Below are 18,889 nucleotides of genomic sequence, written 5' to 3'. Positions count from 1 at the left end.
TATGAAATGTTTATCTTGTTATGATAAATATTTTTATATTTAAACAAATTTCTCGATTATTTGAACAATATAGATAATTAGCAAGGCCTGATAAAAATATTCAAATAATAAAAGTTACGAGTGGATTGTACGTTGAGTAGGCTGAGTGATTCATCGTTGTAAATAAATTTTTTATTTGTCTTTTGTGAGGAATTACCTCCCCTTACTCTTGATTATATTGGAATTATCACTAAATAATTATCACTAAATTGTGCGCTTTATAACTGTGCGATTACATCTTGAAAAATTTTTTAATCGTTGCAATTAATTGAAATTGCAAAACGAGCAATAACATTTTTCTCTGATTCGCCAAACGGAGGTGTCGACCAACGTGGCAACCCAGACGCGAAAATTCTCTCGCGTCAAATGCGATAGCGTTAACGTTCAGTCGGCCAAGATTCGAGCAAGCTTCACTAACGACACTCGCGACGTCGGTCGCGCGCCCCCTCCTCCGTAACTCGTGCCCCCGCCCTCGTTGGAAGGCAGTGACGCAGGGTGGTGTTAATGGGCGTACTCGCGGTTAACACCCTTAGAACCACCGTGGTGGGGACACACATCGAGTTCACAACGACGAACGGAGAGCGTCACGAACGAGTGTGTGTGACACGGAACGGAGGGGATAAGTCCGACAGGAGAGGAGACAAGGAGAGTACGCGTGAAAGCGCGAGCGAGACGGCCGCTGGCTCGAGTAGCGTCGGAAAAGGCGTCGAGTCCAACGCCGCTCGGATTGGCGCCGGAACGCCAATCCGGACTACGAGCGCTCATTATCGCCCGACCGGCGATGGTAGGGAGAAGGTGCCGCGCGCGAAATTCACCCTGCCCCCACCTTCTCGATGCTTCGCGTTTCGCCAGTTCGCGTCTCTGTCTTCGTCACTCTTGCGGCTGCCGCCTGCCGCTGATGCCGATAGTTGGGGAAGACCGGTCCCCCACTCCCGAGCCACGATGGTCACAGGGGAAGGGAGGAGGAGCCCCCGCACGGTCTCAGTCTTCGCGTCGCTGCCCTCCAGCATTCACGCCTCCCGCGTCCGTTCCGCGGCGCAGGCACACCGCGGTCTATATACACGCACGTAACGCACGCACACGAACCCGCGGACCACCCATATACACACGCGGCCGCGCCGCGTATACACCGCCCTGAATCCGGACGGGGACTTTAGCACACCAACACCTCCGCGGGAGGTGTGGGGGTGAGCCCCCAGAGTAGGTGTCAATCCTAGCGCTGCTCAGTGACCATCGCGGCGCCACCCAAGTAACACCTTTCGTCCGCTCTTCAGCCCCGACCGATCATCGTCTCATCACCGAGAAGTCTCATCGAGAGGAGATAAACTTACTCCTTTCTATTTGCCATCATTGCCACATTGTTGTCGTCGTTGTCGTTGTCGTCGTTGTCGTTGTTGCTGTCGTCGACTTGCGCTCTTCACGTCGGATACGCGTGTCGACCGGCGCGCGTGACGTTTCAACTGACGGTTCAACTATCCTCTCGTGAAGACTCGTGGCCTTTAAACCCGTCGGACGATCAGCGACCGTCGTGAACGTAGTGTCGTGTTTCAGAGCATTGGAGAGGAACGAGGAAAAAGAGAGACGGGAAACGAGGAGAGAAGACAGCGAAGACAGAAAACTGCGAACGCGAGTCAGTGACAAGTCAGTGATTAGTGAACAGCAGATTTGCACTATGGCTTAGAGTGACTCGCGGCTAGTGTTTCGACATGGAAGTGACTCTTATACTGAAGATCTATCACGCGACGTCACCGTAGACGTCTGCTCGCGAGTGCTTCACGAGTTCCTCCACGATTTCAGAGTACCAGTGTACTCCACTCCATCTCGGTGCCCCGTAAGCGAACGACTCGCTCTCGCTTTTATAACCTCTCGTATATCTCGTGAGTGACACCTCGTTGAATCGCACTTCGCGCGTAACAGTGAAGGATTGCCGTTGAAAACGTCGGACCAATCCTGCCGGCAGGATCGAGTTACTGTCCGCGTTGTAAGATGTCGACTAGGCAGCTGTACGCGACATCCAGCGAGACTATCGTCGGCGATTTCTCGCAGCCGGAAATTCGCGCGAAAGAACGCGGGCGTTCCGAGGACGGTGGTCCACAGTCTTGAGCGCGAGCGTGCGGTCTTCTCTCGAAAACACGTGTGTCCTCGGAACATGTGGAGGAACAAGCGCGATCGTTGATCGTACAGGCTAGACACATCCGCGGGGAAGAGCAACGTCCGTCCGACGGCTCCTCGTTGAACGGCGGCTCTCTTGAACCGCTCTCGCGCGAGCAATTCGTGTCGTGAGACGAGAGCGAGACCGAGGAGGATCGCGCGCGCGAGCAACACCCGAAGCAAGTTTGAGTCACTCGAAGAGGAATCTCGCGCGACTCGGCACACTCGCCCGTCTCGATGAGATTCGAACAAGATACGGCGTGCAGGGGTACCCACTGCGCCAGCACTCCGCAACCCTCCGCGCTGCAGCAACGATCACGGCCTGAGGAGGAGGTGGTGGTGGAGGAGGAGGAGGACTCCTCCGCGAAAGACGTCGACGGTCAACGACGTAGACTTGGCATAGAATTGGAGGCTAACGTGGTCGAAGGTGCAAACACGGGGCCGCGGGCCGAGGCGGGGGGGCCTGGGATGGCGTACCCCGCGTCAGCGACGGCTCTAAATCAGCACTCGCCCTTCGCAAGCTCGATCGCCGGCGGCACGCCGCCCGCCAGCAACCCGAACGGCCACATCGGTGCCGGCACCGGACACCTGCCGGCACCGGCGGCACCGCGACCGACGGACTTTAGCGTCTCCTCGCTGCTGACCGCGGCGAGCACCCATCCGCCTGGTATTCTGGGCGGCTCCTCGTCGCAGGGTAGCGCTTCTCCGCCGCCCGGTGGACCTGGTAGCCCGGCCGCGGCGCCGGAAACACCGCCGCCCTTACCCGCGAGCGGCCAACGCGACTTGTCACACCCGTCTTCAGCGGTGGCGGCTGCCAGTTATTTCAGCGCTGCCGCCCTAGCGGCGGCGGGTTTCTACAATCCGGCGGCACATCTGCCACCCACCAGCTCGCCAGGACCAACGGCAGCAGCGCATCATCTCCAGAGCAAGGGGATACTCACCGGTGCGCATCATCATCCGCATCTCAATCCGCACGGTATCACGCCACCAGGTGAGCAGACCGAGCGATGTTCCTTTGCGAAAGTGAGAGCTACGTGTGTGGGTGGACGAGATCATCTCAGATCCGAGAATCGTGCTCAGAATCTGTCGGATTAGTTAGCTCTTGTTAGTTCTTGTTGCACTCGTCTCGTGCAACGGCGAAAGTATCTCGTGGGTCACGAAAAAATTCGCGCGACCTATCCGTTCTCGATGTTGATCTCGCGTAAAGAGTGTATTTTCGTCGAGGAAAGTGCTCTTGCATTTAATTAATACGTTCGTCGTACGACGAAAGAGAAAGAGAAAGAGAGAGAAAGAGAGACGAAAGGAGCTAGTAAGTTTTATGAGCCGTACAACAAACCGCACGAAGCTAAATTGCAAACTTGTTGCGTGCCAATGCGAGGTAATGCCGCCGGTGTTTATTTCGGCTGCAGCCCGCGGGAGACGGTAGTTACTGGCGCGAGTATTAGGCAAGTTGCCGGCTCGTTTTATGGACACGTTCACTTTCCCTGATTTTCACATTGCGGACATATTATATTTTCTGCGGCTTCACCATCGCTCCGACTGACGTTTCGATTCCGATGTCTGTATAATTATGTGTTTTATTCATAAAATAGAAGATAAATTATCCCCTTATAATATATCATCGTTGGATTTTTTACTCTTAATGCCCCAAGTTAGTTAGTTTCCCTGTATTTTCCTTCGATGAGAAGTCCGAGTTATACGCGTAACTAGCTACAAGGTAGGCCAAGCAAAAACTGCCAGCCTCGAGTTATGCCGCCAGTCGGAAACCGACGTAATAATAATAATAATCGCTTGGCATTTTGAGAAGTTCGCGGACGCACACGAGCGCATCTTGTTGTTCTGGCGCGATGCCATTGTCGCCGCCGGAAGCGCGCACGTTTTTCGGAAGGACACGTTTGTGACAGGCTGGAAGTCTCTCGTTTGTCACTCATGTCGCCGTTTCGTCTCGTGGGCCTTACGCAACATCCTGATCGCGCACGTCGGCTGGCGTGCGACGTCAAAGCGCGCGACGGCTGCACGGAAAGCGAGCGGCATATGAAATATTGTGCGTTCCGTCCGCCGCTCCGGAGGAGACGCGCGCTCATTTTTCTCAGGGATCTCGTTTACGCGTCTCCCTTTCCTCTTCGCGATACTGCGCAATAATTAGACGCATCCCGCGAACGGCGGCCATTGTTAATTCGCGCGACGATAAAGCGACGTAGCCCGCCGCTATTGATATTAAACGCTGCTAATTAAAGACAGTTTATTACCTTGTTTGCCAAGTCGTTTCGGTGCCATTACAAAGATTAGCGCTAATGTCGCGACATTTGATTACGCGCAACCAATCGGCACCGCTAATTGTTTTCTCAATAATATTTATTCCACACCCGGCGGAAAGAAACGTTGCCGAAAGTGTCGCCAATGCCCCCGACGTTTGCTTATCTTGTTGTTTTTCAATGGAGGCTTTCGCGAGAAAGAAAAAGAGTCATCGGAGTCGTGGCTACGATGGCCCGACCCGTCACAATCCGCGTCATAATGAGGGGATCATCCTTGGGAAATGGGAATATTCTGAGAATAGTTTGCGAATATTTTTTTTGTGAGAATGAACGTTTGTCGAGTATCTTGAGATTTTATCCCCTCCTCCCTCCCTCTCCTTCCCTCGTACGTTCGTGTCGAGAAATTAATTGGAATACACTGAGTCACGAAACTTCTCTTTTTACTAAATATTTTTCACGATTATCTTTATTTGTAATGCGGACAGAATCTCCTTCGGCATCTTTTTGCGTGAAAAAGTACAATGAATTTTGTTCTCGCGAGGTAAAATTAACGCAGTTTTCTCTAGTCGTCGGGAGGCCTGTCACCGCGGGAACGTAATTTATATCGATATCCGCGTAAAAAGGATCACACCTGATTGGTGATCATCGCAATAGCGAGCGAGAGACATTAACATCGTCGAATATGGCGCGATTCTAACGTAGTCGAGAGGAAAACGCGCTCGCTGTACATGGCCGGCAATATGCTATGACTTGGACAACGATAATGTAATCGATCTGGCATATCTACGGCGTTAAATGAGCAAGACGAACGTGAAACGCGACTCCGTTTTTCGACATTACCTTGAATGCATTGTCTCGTATATGTTTTTCACCGAACGGCACAACATACGGATACACAAAACCCACTGCAAGACTTTTTCCTTTTTCAAACTTTTGATTATTATTTCCATACCTGTTTTTTTAATCTTATTTAATCTTATTTTCTATGTTCCTTATTTTTCTGAAAAAATTTGTTATTTACTCGTTTGTATCGCTAGATTCCTAGTTTGCCATGAAATTTCTTGTATGACATTTTTTCCCTGACAATTCTTATAACATTTGACAATCAGCGGCTATTTTTTACACCTGACTCAAATTTATTCTCGCCGTCAAACGATGAATGGTTTTGCGGAAATGATTGGAATTTCATATTTTTATCAAGAAAAATCAGACTATGCAATCAACTATGTAAAAATGTTACAAAATTGATTTCTCTCCATTATTTCCTCCTGGTTATATATAGATGAATTCTCGGCAAAGAACTCTATATGATCTTATTTAAATTATTTTTAACTACGATGTGTCTGTCTCTGCGATATAATTTTTTTGTGAATCTTTGTGAATTCTTTTATTGCGAGCAATAACGTCTCTTTTATTCGTGTCAACCTTTTATTTTCTGTTCAATATAACATTTTTATACGCTATTCAATTTCTTTGTAAAAAATTTTTTTGTTGAGAAAGGCTCCGTGCGGCTCAAAACGCTACCATATTTTTTTCATGTGCTACTTATATTATGTTTAAATCGTATATTAATTTTCTTTATTATTGTTTATTGTTGATTATTGTTTATACATTCATGAGCTATAATATACATTTTCTCCTATTGCAAGACATTTCGCGGAAGTGTTTCGAAAAACTGACGCGAGTGACATATGAGTTGAAGTCGATAATATAATAAAGGAGAAAATTTTACAGAAATTTTTAAGAATTCTGAATTCTTTCTATTCTACATACATAAAAGTTTTAAGTTTTCTATCAGTGTACATAATGAGAACAAGATTAAAAAAAAAAAGCGAAAACACGGCAAAAGCTTTTTTATATATCGCTTTTACGTTGTAGTAGAAATAACAGCGGGACATGATGTCGCCTGCAAATGTCGTGCCAGGTGCGTGAAAAAAAAGAATCGGAAGAACGATTTCCGAGCCGACAACGTGCTCATCGCTCGTCCTCGTCTTATCTGACATCGCATTATTACGCGCGTCCACCTCATCCGCTACAACTAGTTATTCCCTTCGTTAGGCTAAATGATGAATTAATTTCCGACGTCGGTAGACACGCGTTACCACGTTACCACTAGACAATTTAGCTTCCGCAGACGTACAGCTCTTTTACTTATAATAACGTACTACACGATTTAATATATTAAACCTGAAAATTGGCCAAGAAGTTTAAAGAAAAAAAAAAAAAAAAAAAAAATTAGAAAATATAAAAACATATAAAATAGCACAAATGTCAAATTGACAGATATTTTACATGAAAGCTCAAACTTTCCAATTGAAACAAAACGATCTTCAAAAAAAAAAGGGCAATACTAAAGAAGTCGGAACGTATAAAAATTAAAAGAGAAACTCTCTCTGCGCTTTGATTTTCATCTTCATTTGTAGTCACGGCACGCAGTGACAATTCTCTCGAGTGACGCGATGGCCGCTGGCGTCGGCGACGTCCTCGCGGTTCATCGCGACGTCCGATCGTCGAGTCAGGATGCAACGGTAACGATCTGTCATCTGTTACTGTGCCTCTTTCCCGTCATTTTTCGAAACGGTACGGCGCGATGCACGTCGCGCGCGGCTCGTTCTCTCTTTCTCTTTTCTAGTCGGGCTCGCGGCCAACTGACCATAAAGTAGTGGCGATTAATCTTGCCAAGGGCATGCCCGACGTTCCTTGCATTCGAAATTCGGGACGCGTGTACGTGCGCGCGTAATCCGTGTACTCCGAGCGACGAGAGAACAACCGCGACGGGAACAAGAGAGAGAGAGAGAGAGAGAGAGAAAGTGAGAGAGAGGAAGGGAGGAGAGAGGGAGGAAAAAAGTTGGGCATGTAGAAACAGAAGAGGAAAGTGAGACGTGCGTTTTATTTCGCGCGGCGACAGCTCGGACGGAGGAGTGGAAGCGCCTTGCAAACACGTGCGATCAAATCTAGATCGGATCGTAAAAGCCGAAATAAAATGCGTATTAATCTTTGTTGTTAAATTAAAATCTAGTTCCGCTTTGCGGAACGATAATAATCCCATTCGTAAGCGACGTGATTCGCACTAATCTGCCATACGTTTAAGTTAGGTGTACGCGCAAAAAAGGTCACGTGCGATGTAATGGCAAAATCGTTGCTTGTGAAAACGATGGAAAACTCGAATGTGATCGCGGCGCGATTAAATGTGCGGCATTGTTGTGTCTTGCTGTTAGCAATTGTATTAAGGTATTGTGTACGCGCAGAAATCGCGTTCGGTAAATCGAAAATCCGCGTTCTGCGGACTTTATTGGAGACCATATGCCTCTGCTGCTTGTTTATAATTTTCAATAATGCATTACTTGTCCAGAGAATAGGCTGCACGGCCGTTGATAAATTGGCGGCAATGAAGCTATGTATTTTCACTGCTCGATAGCGGTCCTTCCAATCGTGAGAGAGTTATTAAATTCGCCGCGTATTTGTGACGCGTAACAAAGCGTTTTGCGATCAAAGTTTCGCGTCGCGCGTAATTAATAAGCAAAAAATCACAGCCGCAAACGCAAACAAATTATCCCGAAATCGAACTCGACGGCACGGATTTCGTCGTACATTAGCCTAAGCCTAAGCCTCTTCGATACGAAATCCAAAAATTTTCAATATCGTCTTCAATCCATCTCGCTAGGCAAAATAAACGATTCGTATACGTGTCGCAAGAGGTAGATATGTATCCCAAGGATGCTTGCTGCGCACTTTGCGCTAATTAATGTTTCCGTTTTCATTAAAATAGGAATAGGGTTTGGTGAAAAGGAAGAGAATGTTACTCACGTTGGAACCACCGGCGATATAATGAATATGCAATCCGACGCGGTCGAGGAACGACACGAAAAATTAAACGAAAAAAACGAAAAAAAGAAAAAAAAATGGAAATTAAATGAAGAGCGGCTTAATCCGCGCCGACATCTCGACAGGAACCTCGCACTTGCGTCATACTCAAAAGTTTCGTCCACTTTGATAAGAAATAATGGCGCGGCGTTACATAAATACCGCATGGCGGACGGTTAATAGCCGGCAGATACTTTTTTTTTTTCCCATTTTTCTCTCCTTCCTCGATTCGCGATACCGCAATCATTGTAAACAATCGTCTCATTCCGCTCGGTTTGGACATTTTTAGCGGTACTCATCGCGCGCGTGGATTCACGTGAAAAATATAACGCGCCGCGTTAAAAAGCGCCGCGGTTAAATAACGCCGGGGCCGCCGCGCGCCGGAGCGGGCATATTTCCGTTACCGCCTCGCGAATAAAAATCAAAATACATCGAGCGCGCGCGGGTAAGTGTTCGATAAAATTCGATTCGGCCGCGCCGGATGGATCCGGGATCTGTGCGTTTGATAAACGGACAGAATACCAAACGTCACGGTTCACTAGCGCTTTCGTTCGGTTAATACGATACGAATTTTGGCGAATCTAGTCGTCTCCTGAATGCATTAACGCGTAAAAATCCGCGCCCCGCCGACGTTTCGCACGATCGATCTTTCGCCCCGTTGGCGAAAGTCCGCGCGATACGATACCGCGATACGTGTTTATAATCGTGGCCACCACGCGCGAGTGTGGGTTACATTGCGTATCGCGATTACACATTGCGTATTTCATTCTGTCTCGAGACAACTGCAAAACGCGGTACGCGGTACGCGCAAATAATATTTTAAATAATGACCGGGGGAAAAAAAAAAGAGAAAGAGACGCGACAAGAAACCGCGTCTGGAATAGGCAAGTCTTGCAAATCTGTCATAAGAGCGCGCGGGTATATTATTATCGACTTAGTGCTCGTAGCTTTACTCTAGTATTATATCCACATCGCTTGTCTTTACACAGACGCAAATACACATTACGTTTCCACGCGCAAACAAACAAATACAGTTGCAAACAAATTCCTCCGTCGCGTCGTCTAATTATTCATCCCCTGCGTGCCGTGCAATCTTATGATTGCAGATTATAATTTAATCCAGCTAAAACGGTCGCGTCTAAAGAGTTCCATACGTGAGAATCATCCAGATATTTAATGACGACAAATATAGTGAAAAGACATACTCGCATAAAGTCGTATAAAGAAGTCATGTTTTGTTACAATTTATAATTTTTTTGTGTCGTGAGAGAGCATGCATTTAACGTATTAAATTATTATTATGACTGTAATTCAAAAGAGATATATAATGTATATATTTTAAGTTACAACGGCAATAATTCATACGCGCATTAAATGTGCGTTATCTCTTTTATATATATATATATATATATATTTTAAACACAGATTTTTATTTACTTTGAAAATTTCTTATTTTATATTTGTGTTTGTAATACAATATCAATTTGTAAGATTACATCCCTTTAGAATACTTTTTAAAATGATGTTAAGGAAAGTGATGTAAACAGAAATTGAATATACAGACAGAGCTTTTTAATTTGTCTAGATGTTAATGTATAATTTAATTAGAATAAATAAACGTTTATCATATGTATTATCATATGTAATACGTAGATTTACCAAATAATTATTGTGAATTAGAGAAAAAAACTATTGCGTGATAAATCACATGTCTACTCTGCTCTTAACTTTGAAGTCTTGTAAACGAAGGTAAATTATATTTCTAGTTACATATAAATTGTTTTTCACTGACAGCAACTGTCTTATCGAGAAAGATTAACGAAATTATAACGGGAAAGTCTACAATGTATAATACAGAGATGGATTATATCTTTTTTTTACGCGCTTATAATAACGGAATAATAAATTTACACATAAAGGTGAATGAGATTGAAGATTATTGAAGATAATAGTTATCGAGCTGAGGATTGACTTACAGAGATCTGCCGCGGTCAAACAATCATAAAGTCATTACATGGTAACAGGTTTTTCATTTTTTTCCGTTCACAGATGGTAATTGATTGAAAAGGAAAGGAAATACCAGGAGCCGCCGTATCTACGTCGTTAACTATTAAATGCATCATTACTCATAACATTTATGGACGGTGATTTACATTAATCATTCTCGCTAACTTGACATTATAGCAAACGGCGGCGTTATCTAAACAGACTAATGCAATTCTGTTCTCATAAAAATACACACGTTTGTTCCTTTTGACGTACAATGTGCGAAATAAGTCTCTTGATTTTTGTAAGTCATTTATTTCCCGGAAATCGTGACAATTTTGCTCGATAATGCATGCTGAATTGCTTAAAAATGTTTTCGCGCAATAATTTTGCAGTTTAACCTTAATTAAGCTCAGACAAACGTCATGTAACACACATTTGCATTTATTTTGCTTGTAGTTATATTCTTCCTGGAAATCCATCTATCTCTTCATTCTATTGTATTTAGTTGTGAGATATATTTAAAATCATAACAAACAATCGATTATTAAAGGAGATATTGTATATATGATGACACTCTATTGATTCAGAATGAGTCAAGTCCACCCTTAAAGTTGCATCTCTGTGGTTCAAGAATAAAGCCACAGTTTCCGTAAAACGTCCTTTTTAAGTCGCCGTAATAGGAGCAAGGAGGGAAAGAAGAAAACGATGAAGTTCCGAACTCGATGCAGGGTCTCAGGTAAAGGGAAAAAATGGGAACCATCGAGGGGAGGTCGTAGAGAAGAATCTCCGCAACTTTCCTCTGGGGGTTGCTATCGTGAACTGCCAGGTGATTCACCCTCGCGAAACTTTGAGCAGCTGTCTTTTACTTGTTATCCCGTCGCTGATCTTCGGCCCGCTCGGTGGATCGGCGGCTCATTACGGCTCGCATCTTGCATTTACGTGGAATAGCGCGACCAGATGTTGCCCATCGTACGTGCACTGATACCGATTTTCGATTACCAACCGTGATTATAGCCTCTCTCGATCGATAGATTAAATTAATCCTGCCGAAAGATATTGTCGGATACTTTCATTAATATTTTTTTTTTTTTTTTACCGAACTTTCTCGCTGTACCGAACTTTCTCGTAATAATTTTTATATTAAAGTAAAGCAAACAAATCGGTATGTTTTCAAATTAGATTGCAGAACATTTGATATAATTTCAGGCCTAGGTCTGGGTCCGCATACGCCGGAAGAAGTCTTGGCGGCGGCCGCGGCAGCATTACATCACCATCATCAAGGTCCAGGCGGTCCCACGATGAGGCCTTTGAGGCCACCGCTACCGCCGGGGATGCTTCACACGTCGCCGCATCCCCTGGCCACGCATCATCCTCTCACGGCGCCGCATCATCCCCTCGTGCCACCTCATCATCCGGAGGAGGACGGCGTCGTCGATGATCCCAAAGTTACGCTCGAGGGCAAGGAGCTCTGGGAGAAATTTCACAAGCTCGGGACGGAAATGGTCATCACGAAGAGTGGCCGGTAAGTGTCAACTGTACCGTCGTCTTCAACATCGTTATCATGATTACAATCCTCTTTGTCGCTAATTAAACAATCATTGGCTCTTCTAAGGGCAGAGCAATCAATACCAAGTTTCATCGCACGCGCGTATTTATGTAAATAATATTTACTAGACATCAAATAATCGATAAGCTATTGGAATTCAATTATTTGTAGTGTCTTACTGATTGCGTGACACGTTATCGAAAATTGCCGTTTCATCTGGAACATTTTCGACATGAATATAATTGACCTATGAGTTGCGCGTGTTTATGTTAAGCGGCAGTTGTCAATTGTGAGAATTCACACTATTTTCCATTCGCGATATGAAGAAACCATTTTTACTGCCTCCTTTTATCACCTAGAAATAAGAAATAGCCTCAATACTTTTCATACCTATTCGTCAGTCTGCTTTTAAATATTTGAAATTCTTTTTTTATGTTTAAATATAATCGATTATGCATGATTTCTCTTTTAGTGAAATTAACTACGAACTATTTCGGAAAATAATTTTATATTAAAGGGAGTACACAAGCCGTATACAAATAAAAAATATTTTATATATAATGTTGAAGCTAAATTCATAATTTAGCTTCATAATAAGCTAGAAGCTTCATAATAAGCTAGATTCATAATTTTTGCACATAAAATTTTTAAACGTACATACACATACACATACATATACATATTATATATATATATATATATATATATATATATATATAGCTTTACAATCTTATTGTTGAGAAATGTGGCCTCTCGAACGAACCTGAGACCTCAAATGAAGACGAGAAAAAGATCTCATGCGGGTTGTCTCAGCTTGCTCATTGACGTTCACGAGCGCACACAATTACGAAGTTTTTAATTCCCCTCAGCGAATTAAATTAAATGCAGACGTTTAAAATTTTTTTATTGAAATAAATTTTAATCAATCCCGTACGCGCAAAACATGGAGACATTGGGAAAAAAATCTATCTCGATTGGAGATTCGATTCAATCTAATTTTTCTCGTGTACAGGGAGAAATGTAAACGTGTAACGGCGACATATTGATTTCATTATCTTTAAACGGTGCGAGAAAAAAACGGCAGCAGTTTTATTATTACCTGCGAATTTGCGCGTGTACTCTCGACGAGCTTTTACTTTTCGTTATTGCGAGCCGCGCTCGTATCGCTCACGCAACGCACACGTGTCCACGTACCCTCCCGCGATCCCTGTGCACGTGTATGGGGGTGGGTTTCATCACGCGGCACTTCCCCGATGACGTGTAGCAGCGCAATGGTAAAAAGATATCACTGCGAAGTTGTTGGATCCCTTCGTCGTCAAGCAATTGAAACTTCTCTGCCATCGCCCTCGATCACCCACCCTTTTGTACCCTTTCTTCCCCCCTCCCCCTTTCTTCTCTCTCTTTCTCTCTTTCTCATTCTCCTGTCCGTTAACTTTTTCTTTCTCCTTTCGTTGAAGCGCGAACTTTATCTACTCTCACCCTATTCCGTGAAATCATGATCGCTCGGTGGTGGTATTGTCGTGCTGTCCGCAGTGGAAGGAAATAGCGCTTGATGTGGAAGGCGGCGAATGAGCAAGCCAAGAAATGGGGGGGAGAGAGAGAGAGAGAGAGAGAGAGAGAGAGAGAGAGAGAGAGAGAGAGAGAGAGAGAGAGAGAGAGAGAGAGAGAGAGAGAGAGAGAGAGATAGGAAAGAAACGATGAAGAACACGAGTTCTTCCGCGGTGATAGGCCGAGCTGCCAGCGGGCAAGTATATCGAGTCTGAATGAAGACGACGGCAAACTATAATAGCCGAGAATAGAGCACGCGCCCGCACGACGAAAGGGTGAGCATACACGCTTACATATTTCATGTGCGATGTATACAGGTGCTAAAGCATGCGCGCGCGCGCGCGCGCGCGCACGTACGTATGTACTTGGATTACGAACACACGGACGTAAAAACGTCAAATGTGTGTGTGTGTGTGTGTGTGTGTGTGTATCGGCCGGATTAAATCTTCCTCGCTCCTTTGCCTTCGATCTTCGTTTAACGTGCTTTCCTCGTGTCTCGCGAAGGCGCGCGTTTACTCTTCTAATTTGCGTCATTAGAGGCGCGACGAGGAAGGAGATGCGAGAATTGCCTTAAGGGATCGTGCCAATCAATGGACAAAATATTTATCTGCGCTAATTGGCAACATAATATCCTTAAAGAAGAAAAATAAATAAATTTAAATTTATGACGAGGAAAAATTCCAGGAACAAGAAATATGAGCAAAAAAATGTCTTAAAGTTTGAGAATCAGGCTTACATTAAGTATTATCAATTATTCTACGTTTAATCGTGATGTTGTCACAATCAAGTTATCGGCAATTTTATTAATGGAACAAGACAGCTTACAATAGTATTAACGTATGCTTATCGCATATGATCTTCCAGACTCAGCAGCATTTATCTTTTGATAAATACAAGCTGCCGTTTAATATGACAAATAATCGATCGTAATATTTAGTAACTCAATTTGCAACATCAAAGAGCGAATTGAATATATGAAGAAACGATTAATTTAAAAGTATCAGGTAACATGATTAATTCATACATGTAATGACACATGTCGTAATGATTCGTTATCGAACTGTAATAATTATCTCTCTTCGTTGTGTGACAGCTGTTCTACATCTGAAATTTATTCAACGTTTCAGATCTTAAATGCCACAATAAACTGCGCTATGACGCGGTGGATATTCGTACGAGAGAAATTAGCATTTATGTGGTGACAATGTTAATTTATTACTATATACATACATTTATCTCTCGAAAGTTTCAACTTGACAGCATAGTTCAGTCAAGTATTGTTCTTACAAGATAAATTGTAGCCTGTAAAATACATAATTAGAAGAGAAGTTAAAAAATTAAATGAGTAAAATCATACCACTTCCAATAGGAATTATGGTATTACCAGAGAGAAATACGCCTTGCATCATTTGCGAAACACGTGAGTAACCGACTACAAAAAAATTGAATCAACCTCGTTGAAATGGGCAGGCTTACAAGTGTTCTTATCAGAACCGGAGACGACCGGTCTCCGCCGATCGATCTAAAATCATCTCGGTGCTTGCGATTCGAGCGATGTCGATCGATCGCAATCTCATGGACTGGCAGCGCTCTAAATCAATCTCCATCGATAAATAATAATCGTCAGAGAGGCTCGATTCTCTTTCTCTCTCTCTCTCTCTCTCTCTCTTCCTCTCCCTTCCTCTCCTTTCCTCTCCCTCTCTTACTCCTCTATTCCGCCTGGTCGTGGTATCCGCCCGCTCGCGATCGGGTTTCAGCTGAAACGCCGTGCGAGAGCCGCGCCACGCCGCGCCGAGCCTCCGTAACGGCCGATCATCGATAATTATACACGTGGAAATTATGCCGGGGCCCGCTCGTCGGACCCCGCGCTCGAACCCCGTCCGGTGGTCTACGTCTCAATACGGCATACGCGTTTGACACGTTCGCCACCACACGCAAAGCGCATTTACACTTGGAGCGTGCGTGATCCACTAGACGCCTCCCCGTCCTCTCTTTCCCACCCTCCCCGTCTCTCGCCCCGCAGCATCATCGTGGCGCATGTAAATCCGTACAGGGTGTCTCGAAAGATGCGTGAATGGCGATCAGAAATTGGACGCTGGTGTTTCTTCACGATTGATCGTTAATTGGCGTAATTTTTATTTATATATATATATATATATATATATATATATATATTTTTTTTTGTTAAATAAGAGCTATGACAATAAAGAGACTTTGATGTTGAAGGATGAAGATGATTGAGAAACAAAATTTTATTTACTTGTTCAATTTATCATAATTTCGAGGTCTCCCTGAGAACATGTACCTGCTACCGTTTCTGGTAGTTTCCGTGACACTCTATGCACACATATACACGCACACGTATAATGAGACGCAGCAGTATCGTAGATGCACATAATAGCGAGCATGTAATGCCAGAGGGGGTACTTGGGGTGGGGCCGGAAACGGGTAGGGGGGGGGTCTTAAGTATAGGGCTGCCTTAACGATGTTTGTTTTATACATTGGCAGCCTCTTCTCGAACCTGTAATCTTTCTAAACGAGATATTACCCGGACCCGTTGCGATACACAAACCCTTGCCCGAATGGGTCGTGTGGTGTGCGCCCGAGGAGCTCGTCTCGCTTGAGCAAGAGAAAGAACGAATGAGAGAGAAAGAGTGAGAGAAGGAAAAAGGAAAGGAAGAGAAAGACAGAAAGAAGGGGAGACGAGATTCGGGCGAAAATTTTTGCTATGCTCGTGTTCGCTGCCCTGAACGAGGAGTCACCTCCATGAAGAGAAGGCAGGAGAGGCAGAGGGCCCCGGGGCCCTCAAAATTGCCTCCCCTCCTCTCGTTCCCGACTGCCTTCAAATTGCTCACCATTCACTGGTTTCATGTACGACAGTTTACACGCGTACACGCAGACACGTATACACGTGTGCGCGTGCTCGCCACGGCGCGGAATTAAGAGAGCGCCGGTTAAAAGCAGACTGCTACGAAATTCGTCAGTGTTCGCACTCTCGAAATCCATGGTTTCGGACCGCGTTCCTGACGTGGACCGATTGACTCAACGTCGGGACGTATAAGCGCTTTAATTCCTCTGATTTCTAAACCAAATGGGCGCGTGCGCGCGCGAAGCGACCGCGGGCAAACAAAGAGAGAGAGAGAGAGCCATCAAAGGGACATGGATCTGTGAAAACCTTACGTAATCAGCTTAACAGGATTCATCTTCGTCACTTTCAATTTCTTAGCCAACGCCGGCACGAGCCGTCGTTTCGTGCCATTTTCGACTTGTCTTGTGAAACACGAATATATGCTCTCTCGCTTCCTGTCGTTTATTTCGCGAGTCGTTTGAATCTTAAGAGGAACCTCCTGGACATCTTTAAAAGTCAAGTTTACGTGAATTACAAAATGTTGCCCCGAGGTATCCCACAATATCCCATGTTTAATTTAAAACATTAAATATCGATGTAATATAAAAAAAAAAAAATGATGTGATATAGCGAACAGAGTGTCGAGTATCTCGAGAGTGCGCTCTTCAAGTACACAAGCTTACCGCCTATAAGAGTGCAGCATCTTTTTTCTCCGCATTGCTCCATCTTTGACGCGGCGTCACGAGAGTCTCCTCTCGTTTCTCTCCCCTTCCTTCCTTCCTTCCCCTCCTCTTTCTCTCTTTCTCTCGTTCTTCTTTCCTTTTCCCCGGGTCAACAGCTGAGGTTCTCCCCATCTCTATCGCACGCGCGCATGCGTGACAAGTTTGTGCGCGCAGTTTCTCCGTTGCGTTCAACGCAAATGCGCACCCTTACCAAGTTTTTCTCTTCCCCTTCCGCCCCTGTCTCTTCTGTACGCGGGGTCGTGCACGCTTGTCACGGGGTAACCGAGCTCAATATAATTAGCCGTATAGTGGGCTCACACGCGCGTGCGAACCTGAAAATGCGTGCCGCGATTGTGGTAGAAGTGTCGGTATATCCTCCGCTGTGTATCGACGTTTCCTTCGGGGTTGCGATGCAATGACGGTCGCCACGAACGGGATGAGGGTGTCAGTGAAGGGTTGGAGAAAAACAAGAATATCATCACTCCTCCGTTGAAAATATCGCCTTCTTCGCTGTCACGTGTCTCGCATCTCTTTCGCACCTAATTTTTTTATTCTGAAATGCCACAACGTTTTCGTTGCTTAATTATATAATTGAGAGATTCAAGAAGCAATAATATGGATAATATTTAAAAACAATTAAGTATGCGTATAAACTGAAACTGAGAAATAAGCATATACAATTCTTCTTATGGATTAGAATACATTTTTTTTTAAATATATTTTTCTTATATATTATAAGAAGATAATGTATGTAATATTAAGTGCATATGTATGTGTGAACAATATAAATTAATGACATGATAATATGATAACGCGAGATATAATCTGCTCTGAAAAAAATTGAAATTTGAAATTGAATTGAAACTATTATTGTTATGATTAATCACAAATATGAATGCGTCGTTGTTTGTTCCTTGGTGTGAAAGCAACTTGCGTCATTGCGATCGACTTCGTTTCGCGAGCTTCGCGTGACGCTAATAAAGAAGTCTCTCGTGTCGGGATATTGAAACCAACAGTTCGTAACGGCAGGTCGACGTTTCGGTTTTTCGTTCGGTATTTCGGAATGTGCGAGGAATCGAACTCCTTTTGAAATATTTAGCCTTGCTTTGCACTCTTCCGTCGCTCTCCACGTTACGCTCTTTAAGAGCGATGATATCTGTACGGGACGACTTTAAGCCTTCTCACGTTCGGCTAGTTTTTCCGCCTGCAAAGTATCGCGTTTTACGCTTTACGCTTCGGCGAAAGTCTCCGCGAGCCTCACGAGGATCACGATCCGGAGCAAGGCGTTTTATGAAACAAAAAGAAAAAAAGGAAGGACTAAAGTGGATGAACGCGAGCGTTGCATGAGCGTTGATTTAAGACCGTTGTGGTCACCGTTTTGGCGAATCGAGATGCTCGTGCCCGTATCGAAAACACACGTAATGAATACAGGAAAAAAAAAAGAAAAAAGAAAAAAAACGCAAGCGACGCCCTGTTTGCGGGGCATTAGCGCAACGTATTCGAAGCCTATAATCTTTTCGTGCCAGTTAAACGATAGTTGTCCCGTGCATTCCGCGCGGCCGGTAATTACACAAATCGAGAGAGGGGGGGGGGGGAGTATAATCGCCGCATTCTTGCATCACCGCTCATAAATATTAGCCAAAGCGTCAATTCATTACCGCGCTCGTACGCGCCGCGGGCACTTTGTCTCCAACGGCTCTATATATCGACTACACCTTTCCCTCGCGTGGCCTCGCACGTCGTGCGAATCGTCGTCATGTGGACTGTCTCGTATAAAAAAAAAAAAAAAAAAAAAAAAAAAAAAAAAAAAAAAAAAAAAAAAAAAAAAAGAAGAGACTGCGTAACGTCAATTCGCGTTTCGTTCACCATCGACCGTAATGACACGTTGTCCCGTGGTTGCCGCCGATTCCTCTCGCGACTTTACATG

At 44.5% G+C, this 18,889-nt stretch overlaps 1 protein-coding gene across 7 annotated transcripts in view; it reads left to right on the top strand.

Annotated features, from left to right (window-relative positions):
* The first annotated feature begins 560 nt into the window (after positions 1–560).
* bi (T-box transcription factor bifid) overlaps positions 561–18,889 on the top strand; it is a 121,971-nt gene continuing 103,642 nt past the window's right edge. The window contains exons 1-2 of one of the 7 annotated variants that reach the window (XM_089076478.1): positions 561–3,181; positions 11,505–11,820. In XM_089076478.1, the coding sequence (XP_088932604.1) occupies positions 2,428–3,181; positions 11,505–11,820 (1,070 nt within the window). In that variant the 5' untranslated portion in view covers positions 561–2,427. The remainder of the gene's footprint in view (positions 3,182–11,504; positions 11,821–18,889) is intronic. The other 6 variants (XM_089076480.1, XM_089076476.1, XM_089076477.1 and 3 more) reach the window with 6 other exon arrangements.

The sequence above is a fragment of the Pogonomyrmex barbatus genome, unplaced genomic scaffold (assembly GCF_055798465.1).
Source record: "Pogonomyrmex barbatus isolate J1 unplaced genomic scaffold, ASM5579846v1 scaffold2, whole genome shotgun sequence".
Classification (NCBI taxonomy): Eukaryota; Metazoa; Arthropoda; class Insecta; order Hymenoptera; family Formicidae; genus Pogonomyrmex; species Pogonomyrmex barbatus.
Note: the sequence above shows the minus strand (reverse complement) of the source record. Positions and strands in the feature narration are given on the sequence as shown.